At 40.8% G+C, this 18703-nt stretch overlaps 2 protein-coding genes across 3 annotated transcripts in view; both read left to right on the forward strand.

Moving 5' to 3' along the window:
* The window catches only part of sik2b (salt-inducible kinase 2b), a 38718-nt gene extending 26306 nt beyond the window's left edge, over positions 1-12412 (forward strand). Inside the window, exons 5-11 of one of the 2 annotated variants that reach the window (XM_044032832.1) lie at positions 3321-3445; positions 3932-4055; positions 7062-7288; positions 8292-8444; positions 8900-9058; positions 11541-11763; positions 11874-12411. In XM_044032832.1, the coding sequence (XP_043888767.1) occupies positions 3321-3445; positions 3932-4055; positions 7062-7288; positions 8292-8444; positions 8900-9058; positions 11541-11763; positions 11874-12214 (1352 nt within the window). In that variant the 3' untranslated portion in view covers positions 12215-12411. Of the gene's footprint in view, positions 1-3320; positions 3446-3931; positions 4056-7061; positions 7289-8291; positions 8445-8899; positions 9059-11540; positions 11764-11873 lie in introns of both variants that reach the window. The other variant, XM_044032833.1, reaches the window with a different exon arrangement.
* Positions 12413-12906: 494 nt separating this feature from the next.
* LOC122773543 (kinesin light chain 1-like) lies at positions 12907-18702 on the forward strand. Its single transcript, XM_044032304.1, has 11 exons — positions 12907-12921; positions 13019-13094; positions 13621-13766; positions 13934-14016; positions 14240-14327; positions 14458-14559; positions 15493-15666; positions 15813-15912; positions 16486-16666; positions 16973-17039; positions 17424-18702. Exons 1-11 carry the CDS (start codon positions 12907-12909, stop codon positions 17505-17507), a joined length of 1116 nt encoding a protein of 371 aa, XP_043888239.1. The 3' UTR covers positions 17508-18702.
* Position 18703: the final 1 nt, after the last annotated feature.

An 18703-nucleotide genomic window follows, 5' to 3' on the forward strand; every position in this document is an offset into this window, starting at 1 on the left:
TTTATTACCAGGAACTTATTTACCCGGGGAAAATATTTCCTGCTAATCTGTGTGGTTTGTGTTTCCGCTGCACCTCGAAGTTCTTGTTTCTTTTTTTGCTGTCACACAGTCGGAGTGTTGTTGATGGTGTACAGTCAAAACATTTTACACGGCGCCGGATCACTTGATTGTGTCTGTTTCCCAAAACCCGTTTCACTTTAATTAGCAAGAAAAAAATTATAAAATGATTACAAGACGTGTTGTGGAGACGTCCTGTCTGATTTCTTTAAGTTTCCCAACAGGAACTACTCATTGTGCTGAGACCAGTTAAATCCCTTAGTGTACTCAGAGAACTGAGTAGGTTCATATTCTACTGCTTATGAATTAATCTTTAAATTTAGATCATTTATTTCCTCTGTCAATAATTATGCAGACTAATCTTAAAGTGTGTAATCCACTTTTCAATAAGTGTGAAAGAGGAACCTGAAGCATACACGAAGGACAGGAAGAAAGAAAATGGTGAATAGAATAATTTGGGTCTGTGGACAAAACATTTGAGAACATCATCATTTCAGGGTTTGGCAAACATTAAACATTATTTCTTAGCATTTTCTGGCTTCAGGAACTAATCTCGATAAAACAGTTGTCAGATTAATCAATTATGAAACTAATCATTGTAGCCCTTGTGTAAGTGCGTGTATTCTCAGCTGCAGCTGTAACCGTGTCCAGTTTGTATAATTTTTTATAATTTTTAATTTTTATTTGCCACAGATTGAAGATCAAATGATTATACCTGATTTTTTTTATGTATAATCACTGGATTGTATAAATTGTTGCTGTTCGTTACCCCAGAATGAAGCTTTTATATTTATATCAGTTTTAATGCACTGAAGGTGACATAGGGTGAGATGAGGGATATTCAGTTGCGACTCTGCCTATAAATCTAGCAAAAATGTCACACATTTAACATTTAATGCTGTTATGATCACAACACAATTTTGACTTTGCTTGTTTTACTCATATCCACGCAATTCAGTGTGACATGTTCAACGCTGTTGTGTGCAACACACATTTGCCTCCCACCCCACCCTTCCTGTTGAGCTGTGAGTGCTGGTGGTAGCCTGCAGCGTGCTGAAGCGTTTGACGTCAGCCAGTCTGCTCAGTATTCAGCTGCATGAAATGGGTCACAGCTTCTGACGATAAACCCACTGCACTGCTCGGCTCCGATCTGCCTGCATCTCACTTTTCTCCCTCACAGCAGCACGGTAAACACACTCTTGTACGATGAAACCCCACTGTGGTGCATGGCTGCACCCTCCACTTTATTTTAGCCACACCTGCTGCTACCTGGCATTATTAAATGGATTGAATATGAAATGCACGGTGTCCAACCTGCTATTTCCTTGTCAGCTGGAGTTGGCACTGCATTTATCTCCCAAATCTGTATCCTACATGTGTTTTACAGTAAACTCAGTTGATTTTTAAAGATTGACTGCTAGCTCTGTGCGATTATGAGTCTATGTGTGCATTTGTGCACACATAGCTGGCTGGTCGTAAGCTGGTTGTACACTGCCTGGCCCAAAAAAATCATCACATACTCTAGTGTTCCATTTAGAGCTTATCATACCATAGTGTTGTGATCTGAGGTTGCTTCAGTTGATAAGGTAATGGTTCAGCAAAGGCCCCCAAAAAATGAGGTTAGCTGACTTTCTAAGTATTCTGAATAACCAGGATTTCATGCATATGCCAAGATGACAATCTAAAATTTATCGGACTAAAATTATGGAGGAATGGAGACATAATTTTTACACATGGATTGGTCAGTCCTTACCCCACTGACTGTTTTTTGTATGTGCTGGAGAAGTCTTAACATTCTTGAAAATGTAACGCAACACAGGATTGAAATAAATGTTTTGACATTGCATAAGCTTATCAAAACAACGCTATGGCAAATGTGTGTCTTAATCAAGCCAAAGGCAGTCTAAGAAAATGTTTGAGAGTGTGTCAGGCAGTCTGTATTGTTTCCTGTTAATTGTACGAATCATGATGTAAAACAGAGCAGAGAAAACGGAACTGGTTACTCATTCAGCCCCTCTTCTGCGCACAGTGTGTGTGTATGTGTGATTCGACATCACCTTCAGACCTATTATGTAAGGCGGATTTTATTTTATCAGTGTTATTTATTAGTTTTGCAATGCATTTTTTCTGTTTATGTAATTGTTGTGAATACAGAAAAATGGTGGGGGCAGGGTTGACTGCTGCTCAGGTCTCATGACTCCATCCAACTCTCACTGATAATGAAAGAAATGTGCATGGAATTGTCCGTAGCTATTACTTAGTGATTTTTTTTTTAATCATTCAAGCTGTTTGTCACAAGGAAACGAATATGTCATGAGTTGATAACATCAGATCACATCAGAGAAGTTTCAACTGGCAAATGTTACACTTATTTCTTGATAAAATACTTCACATAATCAGTTATCCAAATAGTTATTGAATAATTGTCTTGAAGTAAATACAAGCAATTTTGCTAAAGCCAAACAAGGACCGGAGACGAAGAACAATTTACTGGTAAAGGGTTTGGAAAAGAGGGAGGTGGGATGAGAACGAGAGAGAATGATATGAACGCACAGAAAAAAAGGGGATGGCTGAGTGATTGCATGCACGCAAGTCGACTGTGATTTGGCAGATATTTACTGCAGCTTTTAGTTGGATTTTAATGAAAGGCAGACGTGAACTTCTGAGTGCTGCGCGTGTATGTACGTGTGTGTGTGCGCGCGCGCGTGTGTTGATTAGACCCCTTTGTCTAGACAGCCAATCGGAACACTGCATTAATGACCTCATGTCAGTCTCCAGGGAGGTTACCTCATGCAAAAGCCAAATTCCTCAAAGTAAAAATATGTGGCTCACATGTTGTGTTATGCAAAAACCTGTGCGCCCCGTACAGACCTCTATCATGGGGGTGACCTGTTTGCCAAATGCTCAGGTTGTGCACCACATGGGCACTAAATGCCCCGAGCAGAGAGTTTAGCTGAGCCAATTTTATCCGAGACACTCTCACGTTTGTATCTACTGAAATGAGGCATGAAAAAAGAAGAGAAACCTACAATCACTGAACATCGTTTTCTTTTTTCTTTTTTTGCACAGTTTGACCACTTCAGCATGGGAACTACAGGGGCTTTACTGTAACTGTATTACTGTATTATTTTTACAGTCACAAGAAGAACTCTTTGTTAAACAACTTACACTGTGTGGTTAGTTACCAGGTTTTAGAAGGGCCTTTTAAAGTTTCAACACACTTCACAGTAGTTAACTTATCGCTGGTGTTTTGTCTCATGTAGATTTTGGATTCGGGAACTTCTTCCAGCCGGGGGAGCCTCTGGCCACATGGTGCGGCAGCCCACCTTATGCTGCTCCAGAGGTTTTTGAGGGACAGCAGTATGAGGGCCCGCAACTCGACATCTGGGTAAGAAAAAAACTGTATAATTAATATTAGGACTAAACAATTGAAATTGTAATTTGGGTTGCAGTAAATTGCAAAGGCCGCAATTTACCACTTAAATGTTGGAAACAATTTGTTGAATTAAGTTCTTAATTAAGTAGTTAATTCATGTCATGTGGTCATGCTCAATAACATTTTAAAGCTATTACACAGTGAGTATTGAACTGAACCTTGCCTTGTATTTAATTGTATTGCAAATGAACTCGCAATTGTAATATTCAGCAGATTTTCCCAAAATGATTCAGCGTAATAAAATCAACATTGATATACTGTATGTTTTGAAATGATGTACCTGTCTTTTCCCCAGCGATTGTATTGATTCATGTGACATTTGTCATTTGTGAGTACAAACAATGCTCTTAGACATCTCGGATTGATTCATTGATCTTCTGTTTTTTTCCTCGATCCCGCCCTGACCTCGAAATTATGTGCATCTTTTCATATTCGCAGAGTATGGGGGTGGTGCTCTATGTGCTGGTGTGTGGTGCGTTGCCCTTCGATGGGCCCACTCTCCCTGTGCTCAGACAGAGAGTCCTGGAAGGAAGGTTTCGAATCCCCTACTTCATGACTGAGGGTAAGAGGAGACAAGCTTATTCTTTCTGGGATATTGAATACAAAATACAATAGGAGATGGCACTTTCTCCTACTCTGCTTTGTTTCTCATATTTCTGTAAATGGACACACATGCAGTGTATTTGTGAGATGGCCTCCAGGCTTTTTTCTTATGTTATGTAATAGAAAGGAGGCAAAAAATGTCATGAAATCCCAGTGCGTGATAGTTCTGCTCAGATAAATGGATCACACTTTGAATCCCCACAACGTTGAATGTTCACTGGCAGACTCTCCTGTGGCTGTAACCAGTCAAGTGGTCATTTCAATGAGACAGCAGTTTGCTCATTTGAAAGAGATACAGTCGGAGAGTTGACGCTAATTTTCCTCTGTTGTTTGTCAGTGTGTGTGTGTGTGTGTGTGCATGCGTGTGTACTGCACAGTCTGTCTGAAAGCAGCCCTGCTGTTTTCAACTGTACTAGCTTGCTGACAGCAGATTAAGTTCAGAGCTGGAGCTGTTTGTGTCACCTGGGAACGAGCCACTGAAGCCTTTCAGCAGCATGGCTGTCTATCTCGCTAAGAGAACTCTGCAGGCCTGTCTGTCTGTCTCTCTGACTCATGCTTGGTCTGTGAGACATCTTCCTGTCCGTCTGTGGCCCTGTCTTTTTCTCTGCATCCCATCTGCAAGCCTATAGCACTTTCTCCACAGGGGGTGTGGTTAGAGAGTCGAACAGATTTCTTTCTTTTTTTTCTGTTCGGGACCTTGAAACAATTAAGACATAAGGGGAATGTAGGAGTGTATTGTCAGTTCCTTGGCCAGACTGACACTCAAACCTGCTTCCCCACCCCCAGACCAGCCCCTGTTCCCAGAACAAGGAGAACAGAGTGTGCAGATTACTTTATACAGGAACAGTCTATCTCATCTCACTGGACACAGTGCAGCCTAGCTCCATACAGTAAACTCTCACCATAGCACCTTAGCACTGTGAATGTTGTGGTCAAGTCCCGGCTTTCTGATGTTTTGCGATGGCTTGGTAAATAGTAGTACAGAATAGCCTGGACTTAGTCAGTGTTTATGCTCTGCAAAACAACAAACTACCAACTCTCTGACACTATTGTGAATTTCCACCGATTCTACTCGCCTCGCCACGGCACAGTTTAAGTAGCATTTCCACTAGCACAGTATCTGGTACCAGGTACTATTTTTAGTACCTGCTCAGGTGAGATGGAGATTATGTGCTTCCTTCGGTTTGTCTAAACCTGCATACAAACTGCAGGTCAGTATGATAAAGAAGTATTTTCTGAAATGATTTATAAAATGTCAGTGTAAATTTCCTCATTTTGACAAAGATCTGCAGTTACCAATCGTCATGTTTTGAATTGGCTAAAGGAAGAAAATGGCATAATGACTGACTGTTTTACCAAACGGTTTTCTGGTGGTTAGTCAGATTACCAGCTCGTTGGTCTACCTCTCATTGCCTGAAAAAGACAGTACATGTGGCTTTGTCTGGTGAAGCAAGTGAAATCTGATGCCATTTTGCTTTATCATGGTCTACAGTCACTCAGTGTGGTCATATTTTTATATACATATATATATGTGTGTATATATATATATATATATATATATATATATATATATATATATATATATACATATATATATGTATATATATGTGTATGTGTGTGTGTTATAGCCTGTTGTTTTTAAGTCTTTATGTCTGATAGAAATCAGTGAAACATAAAACATGAAGTTGGTCTCAGTACCTGCTCTCTGCTTTTCAAATACATACTGTTCTCCTTCACTGAGGGACGTGGTGCAACTCTACACCTCTGGGACAATTGTTAACTGGGATGTTTCTGCGATTGAGTCATGGTGGCGTAATGTACTGGCTAAGAACATTGTGCCAATCAATCAGCTAGACTGTTATGCACTTGTTGGCCCCTCTCATCCACATAGTCCAGCCTTCCCCTGGTGGTTAGTAGCATTTGAAAAATATGCTCAGTTTCGAATGTTGCTGTAAACACAGCTGTGGCAACGTAGAGGCTGTGTAATGTCTGGGTCCAACTAATTGCAGTCATGTAATGTACTGCATTGTACTTATCGCAGGTTGCAGCTGCACAAGCTGCTGAATATGACAGGGTAAAAGTGCAGTGAGGGGCACACACAGGTTTTGCTCATAATGGGGGTTGGCTGAAGATAGGAAAAATGTAAGTAAACGTTAGTCGATCAGCAGGGAGGTAACATTGGCAGCCTTGTCCTTTTGACATGATATGTGGAAACTGAGAGAAGGTGACCTGCAGAAAAGTTGCTCATGTGTGCACTCACATGACAAAATGTCTTTTGAAAACTTGTTCAGAGTGTATTCATATTTACCAAGCATTATGATTTATTTGCTTAGCCTGTAGGTGGCATATATGTATATGTATGCTGGGGAAGAACGACAATATGTTATATATAATGTTTTAAAATGTACTTCTAAGACAGAACAACTTAAATCTCTCAACCGCATATGAAACTGAGGAAATGCATGGTACTGATCTGTATCGCTTATCTTTTGCAAGCAAATGACAGCAGCAGGGTACGGCATGGGTACGGATGCAGTGTGGCAGAGAGGAATGCAGTGCAGGCGCTAGGGGTAAAGGCAGGCCAAAGCAGCACAGCCAGGAGAACTGTAATCCTGTTAAGAACCCAGCTGTGTCTGACGTCAAACTCATCTAGCCACTGACTAGAGGTGTGGAGTTCTCATTAGGAGGGGAGGAAAGTAGAAAAGAGACATGCTGTTCAGAAAGCGATGAGTGCAGAAACTAAGAGAAGAAGTGAGTGGATCATGAGTTAATTCTGCTCTACTTCATCTGTGACGGGGTGTGTTGGTTTGTGGCTTAATTTGCTTCATCGTTGCTTATGCAAGAAGTGTTCAGCATTATCATACAACAATTGCTTTTTTTTTTGTAAGGAAGTATTAACCTAAAATATGAAAGGATATACAAATGTATGCACATCACATTTGAATGTTCTTTCCTCCCCTCACAGACTGTGAGCACCTGATACGCAGGATGTTGGTCCTGGACCCATCAAAGCGTCTGTCTGTGGCCCAGATTAAGGAGCACAAGTGGATGGCTCTGGATGTTCCGGTACAGAGGCCTGTCCTGTACCAACAGCCACTGCCCGCTGAGGCTCAGGCGGCTGTAGGAGAATACAGTGAGCAGGTCCTCCGCCTGATGCACAGCCTCGGCATCGACCAACACAAGACTATAGAGGTGAGGACTGATCTTGAGGGACAGGAGAAGATGGTGTCAGTGGACACTGGATATGCAGAAAACAAAGTTCTGCAGTGTCCAGCAGTGCAATTGAGCAGCACACAGACACAAGATGCTATAGAAATGGATATAGTCAGGCAGGGGCCCTGAGCAAGTCTCTTTTGTGCCTTTGTCTCACGCTTACCTTACTTTTACACTGCTAAAAGTAGTGCCAGCCTGTGGTCACCAGATCAAAAGGGCTGGGGTACCCCTGAGCAACCCAATCCTTTTAACTCTTTTAAACAATTTCTCTGTCTGTATGAGACGTTTGTGCAGATGCATTTACCACCCAGCCATTTAAACCACTTAATTATCCAACTGTGTAGCAGATGTTTGCAGACCTTACTCATGTCCTTGTCACATAATGGTGTTAATAGTGGTGGTGTATGATGTAATGGTAATCGTTACAGCATGTTGCCTTTGATAAGTGATTAATTTATCTCATATTTGGAGTTTACCAATTGTATCAGAGTTTACTTTTTCAGATATTCGATCCAGAGATTTTGGCCAGTATCTGGATCAGCACATCACTACTTATGCATCTCATTCACTACATACATTTAATTTTTTGTCAATTAACTTAAAAAATAATGATCAATTTTGCCATTGCATGATGGATTGGATTAAATTTGAACATCTATCATCTATTCCTATCAGGTGGTGTAAGTATACCTGTTACAGATCTAGTTATATCTAGATATAAATATAGTCATCAGTACTGTAGTTCTCTTTTGGTGTCAATAATGTAGATATTTTGTAGCTGTGCATCATCTACCATTATGTTCTATGAGCAAACTTTTGTTAAAATACAACTTTCTGCATATTTGTTTATTCTTTGCTCCAGTAACCCAGTTTGAGACGCTAAGGAGAACATATCATAATAGCTGTCACAGTCAAATCACTGAAATCAGAAGGTGTGCTTCAGTAGTAACCTCAAACATTCGTGTTGCCTGTCATCCTTTAGTCTCTGCAGAACAAAAGCTACAACCACTTTGCTGCAATCTACTACCTGCTGGTGGAGCGACTCAAGGCCCATCGATGCAGCTTCCCCGTTGAACAGAGACTCGATGCCCGCCAGCGTCGGCCAAGCACCATCGCTGAGCAGACTGTCGTCAAGGTGACCACAGGGCATCAAGGCGATGACGAGTCGCTGAATAAAATATACCAAGTTTATTATCCATGCATGTCTGATCAAAGCTCAAATATTTACACCTGCTGTCAGGAACAAACAGACAGACAGAGCCAGAATTTATTTGCTCTCTCACCATCTTTTCCACCCAGCCTTGATCTTTTTGTATCTCCTTCAGTTACATAATTCATCATTTTCTCTCTTTGTGGCCCTATGTCTCTTCTTTTGTACTTGGTGTAATTACTCTTTCATTGCCTTCATCATTGTAATTTCAAATTCACTGCAGCTCAATTTTGTCATTTGCTGTGTGAATTATCGCAAAGATTATTGAGTATCGTCAATGACGGCCATGAAATGGACATGATTTTCTATAAGGATTTATATAACTTTTTTATGTGATTTCAAAGAATCTCACAGTCTCTGTTTTTTGTCTCCGTCTACAGTCAACCAGCGGATCAGCCCAGGTGGGTTTGCTCCCGCAGGGTGTTCGTCTGTTGCGCTCCCCCGCTGTTCCCCAAGCCTCCTCTGAAGCTTTCACTTTCCCCCAGACTGCCTCTCCCCTCGAGCAGAATTTCATGGTGGAGGATGTTAACACACCCAAAGTAAGTCCAATACCAAGTAAAGGAGCTTCAAATACATGGAAGTTGTTTTTTTTTTATTATTTGTGTGTTTGTCCCATGGTTTCACGTGGTGGCTCACTCGTGTCTGGATTTGGAGCAAGGATGTTGTAGTTTAAATGATGAACTCATTATTAGCTTGCATAAGCCTGTCCTTAAAAACAGTATCCCCATAAGGGTGATTAATGATTTACTTTAAAAAGTATACCCAATCCAATGATTTGCACGCTTGTGGATGTGCATGTCAGACTCTTGGGTTTAGAGCATCAGCTTGCTCCCTCATCCTGCCACAGTTAGAGCTGACTTACTCACTTATGTAAGCACCCGGGCAGCGCTCGCAGCAGACAGGACAGCTGTCCGTTCTGCAGTGCCCCATGACACACACACACACACACACACACACACACGTCTACACTGTGCCCTTCCGTTTTTTCAGTTTATCTGTGCTAACCCGCGACCTTTTTCCTCCAGCCTGTTGTTGAGCTGACACTGTTACAGAACACAGACATCAGTGGTCGGAGTTGACGGCACACCTCCAGGGCCACACACACACACACACCGGTTGGTGCAGTTATTCTTCTTAGGACACCGCATTCAGTGAGTGGTCTTTCAACCCAAAGGTCGAGGGTTCGATTCCCAGCTCCACTAGTCTACATACCGACATGTCCCTAGGCAAGACACTTAACCCCAACCCCGGCTGTGAGTAGGGGTGAAAGATGTGTGATAGAAAAAGCACTGCACTTGGATGTGCTGTATGAATGTGTGAGTGAATGGCAAAACTGCAGCATAAAGCAGCTTAGAGTGGTCGTCATTAATTTAGATTTATTTGTGATAGTTTATTTCTTCACTTTTCTCCTCGTCCTTTCTCTTCAGAACAGTGATGTGTACATTGTTTTGTGTGAGCATGTGTCTGAGCTGAGCAGAGCAGAGACAGAGTGCCTGTTATCTGCATGAATGGAGCATGGTTATGCAAGAGGTCCTGTGATAATGATGTGACCTAATGTGGACCTGAGTGAACACACATGGTCAGAAAGCTGCTGCACTACTCCAGAAATTTCGCCACCATGACGTCCTGCCCATTAGCAAAACTTAATCCCTGTGAGGACGAGATTTCTGTTCAAAATCATCTTTGTGAGTACATTTTAGAAACTTCATCACAATTTCATCTCGGTTTTTGACAGTTAAGACTTGGTTTGCGGTTAGATTTCGTTTCAGGTTAAGTTTAGGGTAAGGGTTGGAGTTAAGCATTTTAGCTGCTGTGGTTAAGGTTAGGGTAAGGGGCTAAGGAATGTCTTTGTGTGTGTGTCTTAATGAGAAACTAATTTCTAAAGAACTTGTTGAGTTTGTGGTTAGGTTAGGTAAGGGTTAGGCATTAACTGGTTATGTTAGAGTAAGGCTTTGTTCAGTCTGTCCAAAAGAGTGGAAGTCAATGAAGTGTCCTAAGAAGAAGAATAGATGTGCAAACTTGAGCGTGTGTGTGTGTGTGTGTGTGTGTGTGTGTGTGTGTGTGTGTGTCAGAGTCATTGTCGGTTGAGTAACAGCATTCCTGTCCCTGCACACTATAGAAAGCAGATGGGGATCTGGGCAAAGCTGTTGCTCTATTTAGACCAACACCAGGCTTCCTGGTTACGGCAGCAACTCATGCAGATGACAACTAGTTGTGTGAATGCGTGTGATTATATACACTCACTCGAGTTGTACAGGACACCTTATATATGGTCAGGTGTGGTTCCTGGTGTGGTCTTCTTCTTTTGTTTGCCCATCTGCTTCAAGGTTCAATGTGTGGTGCAATGTGCATTCAGAGATGGTGCTCTGCAAAATGTGGATGTAGTAAGTTGTTATTTGAGTTAACTTTGCCTTTCATTTCATCGTTTTGAACCAGTCTGGTTATTCTTCCCTGAATCTGGCATCAACGAGGCATGTTTTTGCCCAGAGAACTGCTGCTCAATGGATATGTTCTCTTTTTCGGACCATTCTCTGTAAACCCTCGAGATGGTTGTGTCCCAACTGGATCAGTCAAAGTCACTTAAATCACCTTTCCTCCCCATTCCGATGATCAGTTTGAACTTCAGCAGTTTGGCTTGACAATGTCTACATGCCTAAATGCATTGAGTGATTCTGGTGGTGAGTATGTTCATGACAGCACTTTCAGTAAAGCTTGCATCCTGCGGAGCCACAGGTCTAGACAGTCCAACTGTGGTGAGTGCAGAGTAAGAGCCCTAACTCTGAGAATAATGGCCACCCTCTTGTGTCTGAGTGGCCTACTATGAATCATAGACTTGATGCACATTTGTTTTTTGTATGCACCTTGTGTGCATTTTATAAATATCTGTTCTGAACCTTTGTCTTTGATTGTGTCAATGTCAGCGTGTTCTTCTGCGTGCAGCCGCTTCCCTCCTCACACAGTCGGTATGTTCTGATAGGTAATTATTATCTCTCTGTCCCTTTTATTTCTCCCCACATCCAGGTGAATGGCTGCATGCTGGACCCCCTGCCTCCCACCACTGTCCTCCACAAGTCCTCCACCTCGTCACCTAGCAACATGATGGAGACATCCATCGATGAAGGCATCGAGACTGAGGAGCCTGATACAGATGATGATCCAGCCCACTTGCTCTCGGCCTATCAGACGGCGCGGTTTGGCCAGCGGCGACACACCCTCTCTGAGGTCACTAATCAGCCCAACCAAGGTATTATGTGCTCTGATCAAACACACACATTAAGACATTTAGATGCCAATACTAAACTGACGTTCTTACCAAGGTGATTTCATTGACAGAAAATATATGTTGTCCATTAGGCAAGTTATTCACTCTAGGCCACAACCCCTCCATGGGTAGTGTGGACTCGGACATCGGCTATGACATGGGCTCCATGCACAGTGACCTTGGTCTCCTGGAAGATCCGCCCTCTCTCAGTGAAGTGGTACAGGCCAACAGCTCTGCGTCTTGTGTCACTCCTACGCCTTTCTTAAACACTCGGCCTCCCAACCCTGCAATGGCCGCCCTGACTTCCCAGCATCGGGAGACGCATAACCGCTCTCCTATCAGCTTCAGAGAAGGACGCCGTGCCTCGGACACCTCCCTCACCCAAGGTTTGAACCACCATATATATTTCGAAGTATGGAAAAGGTCTCACTGAAAAGCCTCAGTTAATCCCAACACAAAGGCAGTCACGTGACATTTTGACAAGTTCTCTGTAGAGAGTGCTGTAAAACATTCTTTGACATATGGAAATTTACTGTCAGAAGTCGGAAGAGTCACGACAGACGATGCCGTGATATCACTGATCAGTCATACACAAGTGTCAATTAAATCCCAGTATGATGTATGAGGTGTCATAGCACATACGTCTCAGGCTTCAGGGTCCACGCAGCTCCAGGCGAGAGGAAGACTAAAGTATGACTTTTTTGTCACATTTTGGGCGACATACTAACCTATGACTTTTGTCACATTTTGAACTGACGCATACTAAGTATACCGACTTTGTAAGAGGTTGGGGCGGCTATACTAAAATTATGACTTTTTGTAAAATTGGACTACATACTAACCTATGACTTTTTGTCACATTTTGGACGACATACTAAAGTATGACTTTTTAGTAAAAATTTGGACGACATACTAAAATATGACTTTTTTGTCAAATTTTGGACGACATACTAAATTGTGACTTTTTTCTCAAATTTTGGACGACTTAAGTATCCCACTCCCACTCCATGGAGTTTACAATCTGAATATCAATTTGAAATTATCAAATCCTAAAGAAAGGGTTTATGCTACACTCCTGTCCTTCTGAGATTGTTTCTTTTTTAACACTTAATTTATTTACATATGATGGTGTCTCATATGGTAATGCTCCTGCACATTTGAAATCTTACACATAATGAGATGATATATGCAGTTCTTGAGTGTATGTGTATGTGTGTGTGTGTGTGTGTCCCTTCAGGATGATAAAGACACATCCTCCAACAAGGGGTCTCTGGATGATCTCTTTCCTACCGCAGAGGAAGAACAGTCACAGAGTAAGTTTCTGCTGGGGTGAATGTATCATAATGTGTTTAAAATCATTCACAGTTTAGATTATATATGCTCATCTATCTAAACAAAGTCAGGTCAAATAGTTTTATTGTCCTTTATCCACAGATAAACTCGCTGTATATGTATTTACTCTGCTTTTGATAACATCTCTTAACACACAGCAAGTAGTTTAGCATGTAGTAGCATGGATGTCACATTTTGAGCATCTGCATTACATGCAGTGATAATGATTTTCTAGGCAAGAACATCAGCAAAATCTTTATATTCTCATTCAGCAAGTTTGTTCTTCAAAGGCATCAAGCATCTTTAAAATTAAGTGTTAATGTTGTATAAATAAAACTCTATTTTGAAAACAGTACATGAAAACTGCATGAGTGGACAGCCACATAAGACATTTTAAAGCTGCGATGTAATAATAAAACCTTGTCAAAGATTTTCAGTTTACTTAAGAAAATACTAAACTTTTTTTCATGTGACCTTAACATTCTTAATTTGTTTATTGCTGTACAGTGTCACAGCCTCACCACAGTAGTGCAGCAGCTGCAGCTCAGCAGGGTGGCTACGAGATCCCTGCCCGCCTTCGAACGCTCCACAACCTTGTTATCCAGTACGCATCACAGGGACGATATGAAGTTGCTGTGCCTCTTTGCAAACAGGTATGGGTTTGGTTTGGGTCCTATAACATGTTTCTGAACATCTGAAACCTGTATCAGCTCTGGATACTGCCATGAGAGGTTTTTGTTTCACGTTTTCACGTGAATGTAGCCTTATCCAGAGATTATAATTTACTATTTATTTTCTCTTTAAAATCATGTCTCAACAGGCCTTGGAAGATCTGGAGAAGTCTTCAGGGCATACACACCCTGATGTAGCCACAATGCTGAATATACTGGCGTTGGTGTACAGGTGAGGTTGGTGTTTGATGATGGAAGATAATCTTTATTTACACCTGTTAACTTCTTCCTCTAATTTTGTATGGTTTTATAAACCTGGATTACACAATCAGTAGGAGAAAACTTTAGACAAGACAATTCTGTATGTAAACAATACACGCAAGTCAAAATCACTAATAATGAAACAAACCATGCTGTGAGTTTAATTTGTGCGACACATTTTGTTTTTTCTTTAGAGACCAGAATAAATACAAAGAAGCAGCCAACCTGTTAAACGATGCATTGGAAATCCGGGAGAAAACCCTTGGGATGGACCATCCAGCTGTGAGTTCACTTCTCTTTATGAAGCAGCTGCAGTCACAGACACTTTTTGATGAGGCAATTAAATAACTTCTGACACAAAATGACTCAGGTATATGATGTATATTTTGTGCTTGTGTATATAAACACACAGGTGGCAGCAACGCTTAACAACCTGGCAGTGCTTTATGGGAAAAGAGGAAAATACAAGGAAGCAGAGCCGCTGTGTAAAAGAGCCCTGGAGATTAGAGAGAAGGTAAAAAGACACACACGTTTATTTGACTGCAGTTGGGAGACCCTCAGTCCCAAATCTATCTCTCTTCTTTGCTTTATATGCAAATATTCATAGACATAATTTCTGTCTGGGCCTCACAGTTGGTGTAGTGGTTAGCACTCTTGCCTTTGCAGCAAGAAGACCCGGGTTCGAGCCCTGGTTGGAACAAGGGCCTTTCTGCATGGAGTTTGCACGTTCTCCCTGTGTGTGTGTGTGTGTGTGGGGGGGGGTTTTCTCTGGCTTCCTCCCAGTCCAAAAACATGCAATATGAGGATTCGGTAAATTGGACACTCTAAATTGACCATAGGTGTGAGAGTGAGAGTGAATGGTTGTTTGTCTCTATATGCGATGGATGGGCAAACTGTCCAGGGTGTCAATTCAACTTCATTAGGAAAAAACAACATTTGTTGCATAAACAAACTTGTAATCAAGTTGCTACCGTGCTTGCAACCTTTAGTGTGGTCAGAGCCACTGGAGTGGCAGCCAAACAGCCAATTACTGAGCAGTCAAGTTTGGTTGCGGCATCCTCTCCCTCGTGTCTCACTCACAACAACAGCATCTGAACATCGAGTGAGCAGAGGCCAGAATGAGCTCTGAAAGCGAGGAGATAATTAGTTAAAAGAAAAAAGGACACACTACCTCGCCAATATGGCTGTTTTTTGGTTACTTAAAGTCTGACCACAGTCACGCCAATGTCGCCTACAAATTACGACGAGCGTATGCACCAAGAGCTTATTAGTTATTATCAACAAACTTATTCTACCATCTTCGTCACACACACCCCCTGGATTACACACGCCGTACGGCACGGCCATCAACATCATCTGCCGCTACTTGTGGAGATACACAGACCGCCCTATTGAGGTACTCTGCAACAGTGTTTTTACATCCTCAGTGTTATTTGTTGACCCTCAGGTCCTGGGTACAGACCACCCAGATGTGGCCAAGCAGCTCAACAACCTGGCTCTGCTGTGTCAAAACCAGGGGAAGTACCAGGAGGTGGAGCAGTACTATGAACGCGCTCTGCACATCTATCAGAGCAAGCTGGGACCAGACGATGCTAATGTAGCCAAGACAAAGAACAACCTGGTGAGATGTGAGATACTATGATGTCTGATTTATTTTTTATATAACATGTAAGTGGTGTTTGTCATGTCATGCTAATGAAATGACATCAAATGTCACTGTACATCATTTGTCACTTTCTCTCGACTGAAACATGTTCTCTTTACCAGGCATCATGCTACCTGAAGCAGGGGAAATACAGACAAGCTGAGGCTCTTTACAAAGAGATACTGACCAGAGCACATGAAAAGGAGTTTGGATCTGTAGAAGGTACAAAACATTTAACTTGGATATTTTAAGTAGACAATATTGCTATATATACTTTTTTATAATTTTGTTTTATACAAGTGATACTTATTTTTTTTATGAGACACAGGACATGAAAACGATATGTCTCACAACTGAACTTAATGTTTTGTTTAACATAGTCGCACTCTTCCTGTTGGTCCTCTTGACAAAGCACTGTCCCTCCCATATCACTGGTACTATAGTTTTTCATAGTAAAACTGGGAGTTTTGCAAGGTCTACAGATATTTCAGCCAATGAGATGAAACATTTTTCAGCAGCAAAACATATGTAGTCATAATAGTAATAAATGAGACCACCATTGGATCAGTGATACATTTTCTGGTTCAACTTTTACTTTTTACCGCATCATTAGTTTTACATTAACTGATCACCGCACCGTATGATCCACCAACAGTATGACATCAAACCAAATAAGACAGTTTTTTGGCAGTTAATGGTAATTTATTCTTTCAGTTTTAATTTAACAGATTTTTTTTGTCATAAAAGACAAAAACACACACCGTGCTTGTTGAAGATAACAGTATGTTCATCCAGGTGACGGTCGTCCGAGTTGGTCTGAAGGTGATGATGGATGTTCCAGACAGGACGGACTCGGTAACCTGAAACGCAGCGGTTCCTTTACCAAACTGAGAGAGTCGATACGCCGAAGTAGTGAGAAACTGGTCCGCAAGCTGAGAGGAGTCGAAATGGAGGAAACGACCCCAAGGAATGCTGGGTAAAATTGGATTATGAAGATGATCAAATTCCCACTGTTAGTGTAACTGGAGCCGAAACCACACCAGGGAAAAGAAAGCTGTCCTTTCTAGAGGTTTAAAGGTCAAAAAAACACTCAGACTGAATGTATCAGGACGACACAAGAGCTAAACACTGAGAAACACAGAGGCTTAATAAGCCCTTTGTGCAATAATTTAACAATGGGTTGAAAGTAAGACATTTAAAGATTTTTAAAAGTTACACACAGTGTAACATTATGCTCTTCTAAAGATTAATGGTTCACTATGATTCCATGTCTTGTTTTTAGAATGAAGAGGGCAAACTCACTGAATGTCCTGAATGTTGAAGCCAGAGACAGTCAAGATGGCACTCAGGTGAGCAGACTGTTTTTTTTAAGTCCTTTTAACCAGTGACCTGTGTATACTTTGATTTGATTTATGAAGATTTAGGAAACCTAGTAATAAACATTTTGTTAAAGGATGTTCAATATTATGTTAAAATACTAAATAAATATTATGTACTACGTATATCACAGTTTTAGCATATCAAATTTAGATATTAGAAACAGCAGTTTAATGAAATAAACTAAATACGTCTTTTACTTTCATTGTAATTACCAGTTACAATATTTTAGGACCAACAAGTACATGCCCTCATTCAGTTATAAAACTACATTTTCATTTTACAGAGTTATGCATCTGGTCAAAGAAGAATGTTGCACTTCAACACTAATCACATGCCTTTTTTTTGTTCCTCAGTCGAGCCGTTTGATAGAAAATCGTGGCCTGAGCTCCAGCACACAGAGCCTGACGAGACGAGGTTCACTCGGTGGTACAAGCTAACACACACTTCTGTTTCTGTGAGGACACTGATTTACGAAACGCATTCCTGAGCTTAAAACAAATTCACCACCACGATCTCCAACAGCTGAGTGCAAGTTTTCAGAATTCCAATTGGGCCACATAACTCCTAGGTTTAGGAATAACTGAACTCGAGAAAGCACTTGGAGAGAGCCAAGTGCTTTCTCCCTGCGGGAAACTGATTGGCCATTATTATGGTACCCCCATTATTATGGTCCCATAATAATGGGACCATAACCTCAATCTCCAGAAAATGTTGTCAAAATCTTAGCATTAAGGAAAAAAGCACTTAAATATAAACACAAATCAGGCCTTATTATTAACAGGTTACCTAAAGTTAACAGTAATGCATTATAAAATGTATGTCCCTCGTGCTATTATACCACTTGGGTACATTTATTAACAACACTAAAATTATATAATTTATAATAAAAATTTGGCATAGACAGCACAGATTATCTTTTTAAGAACATGTTGTAAATTAATTTTTGTTGGCACAGAATTATTTTTTTTTACATGATATTCAAAAATATGTATGAAAATGTAAAGGTTACATTTGGTTTCCATGTTTGGTTTCAAGGTAAAAATGTTTGGTTTTTTGTCTTTAAAATGTGTAGGTCAATTAATTTAATACTTCCATATAGTTTGCATCAAAGTCCATTTATGTCATTCCATTTTATGAAAATATTTTTGTGACAAGTTAAAAAGAAAAGAAAAAAACAACACCACCAGCTCTACATAAAATTTGCTATTTTTGTCAATAATACCTGAAAATATTTAGTGAGGTCCAAAAAACTATGATCTATATGATCATTTTTTTTTCTAAATTTACATATTAAATAATTTAAGATATATTGGTGTCTGAAATTATTGCTGTGTGCCTGAGAAAATGTTTAGATTGATGTGAAAAAACTCACTTAAAGTAATCATCAGTATGTTTAATATGTCTCGGCAACACAAGCTTAGACAGACCACACAGATGCTACCTGCTCAGAGCCAAAAGCAGGAAACAATTAGCAGCTAAAGGGTAAAGTGGAGTTAGGAGATTAACTACTGGATTACGGAGATGGAAATCCCAGGTGTAGACAAACTATTTTAGAGTTTGTCTTTCTCATGAAAGAAGCTTTAACATTAACCAAATAAAGATCAACTGAGGCATACCCAAGTGTAATTTTAAC

Source organism: Solea senegalensis, linkage group LG8, assembly GCF_019176455.1.
Source record: "Solea senegalensis isolate Sse05_10M linkage group LG8, IFAPA_SoseM_1, whole genome shotgun sequence".
NCBI lineage: Eukaryota > Metazoa > Chordata > Actinopteri > Pleuronectiformes > Soleidae > Solea > Solea senegalensis.

Excerpts from the sequence above, each read along its gene's own strand:
- LOC122773543 (XM_044032304.1), top strand. Across the intron at positions 14,017-14,239 it reads ATACTGGCGTTGGTGTACAG|AGACCAGAATAAATACAAAG; the intron begins GTGAGGTTGGTG and ends TTTTTTCTTTAG. Across the intron at positions 16,667-16,972 it reads ACGACCCCAAGGAATGCTGG|AATGAAGAGGGCAAACTCAC; the intron begins GTAAAATTGGAT and ends TCTTGTTTTTAG.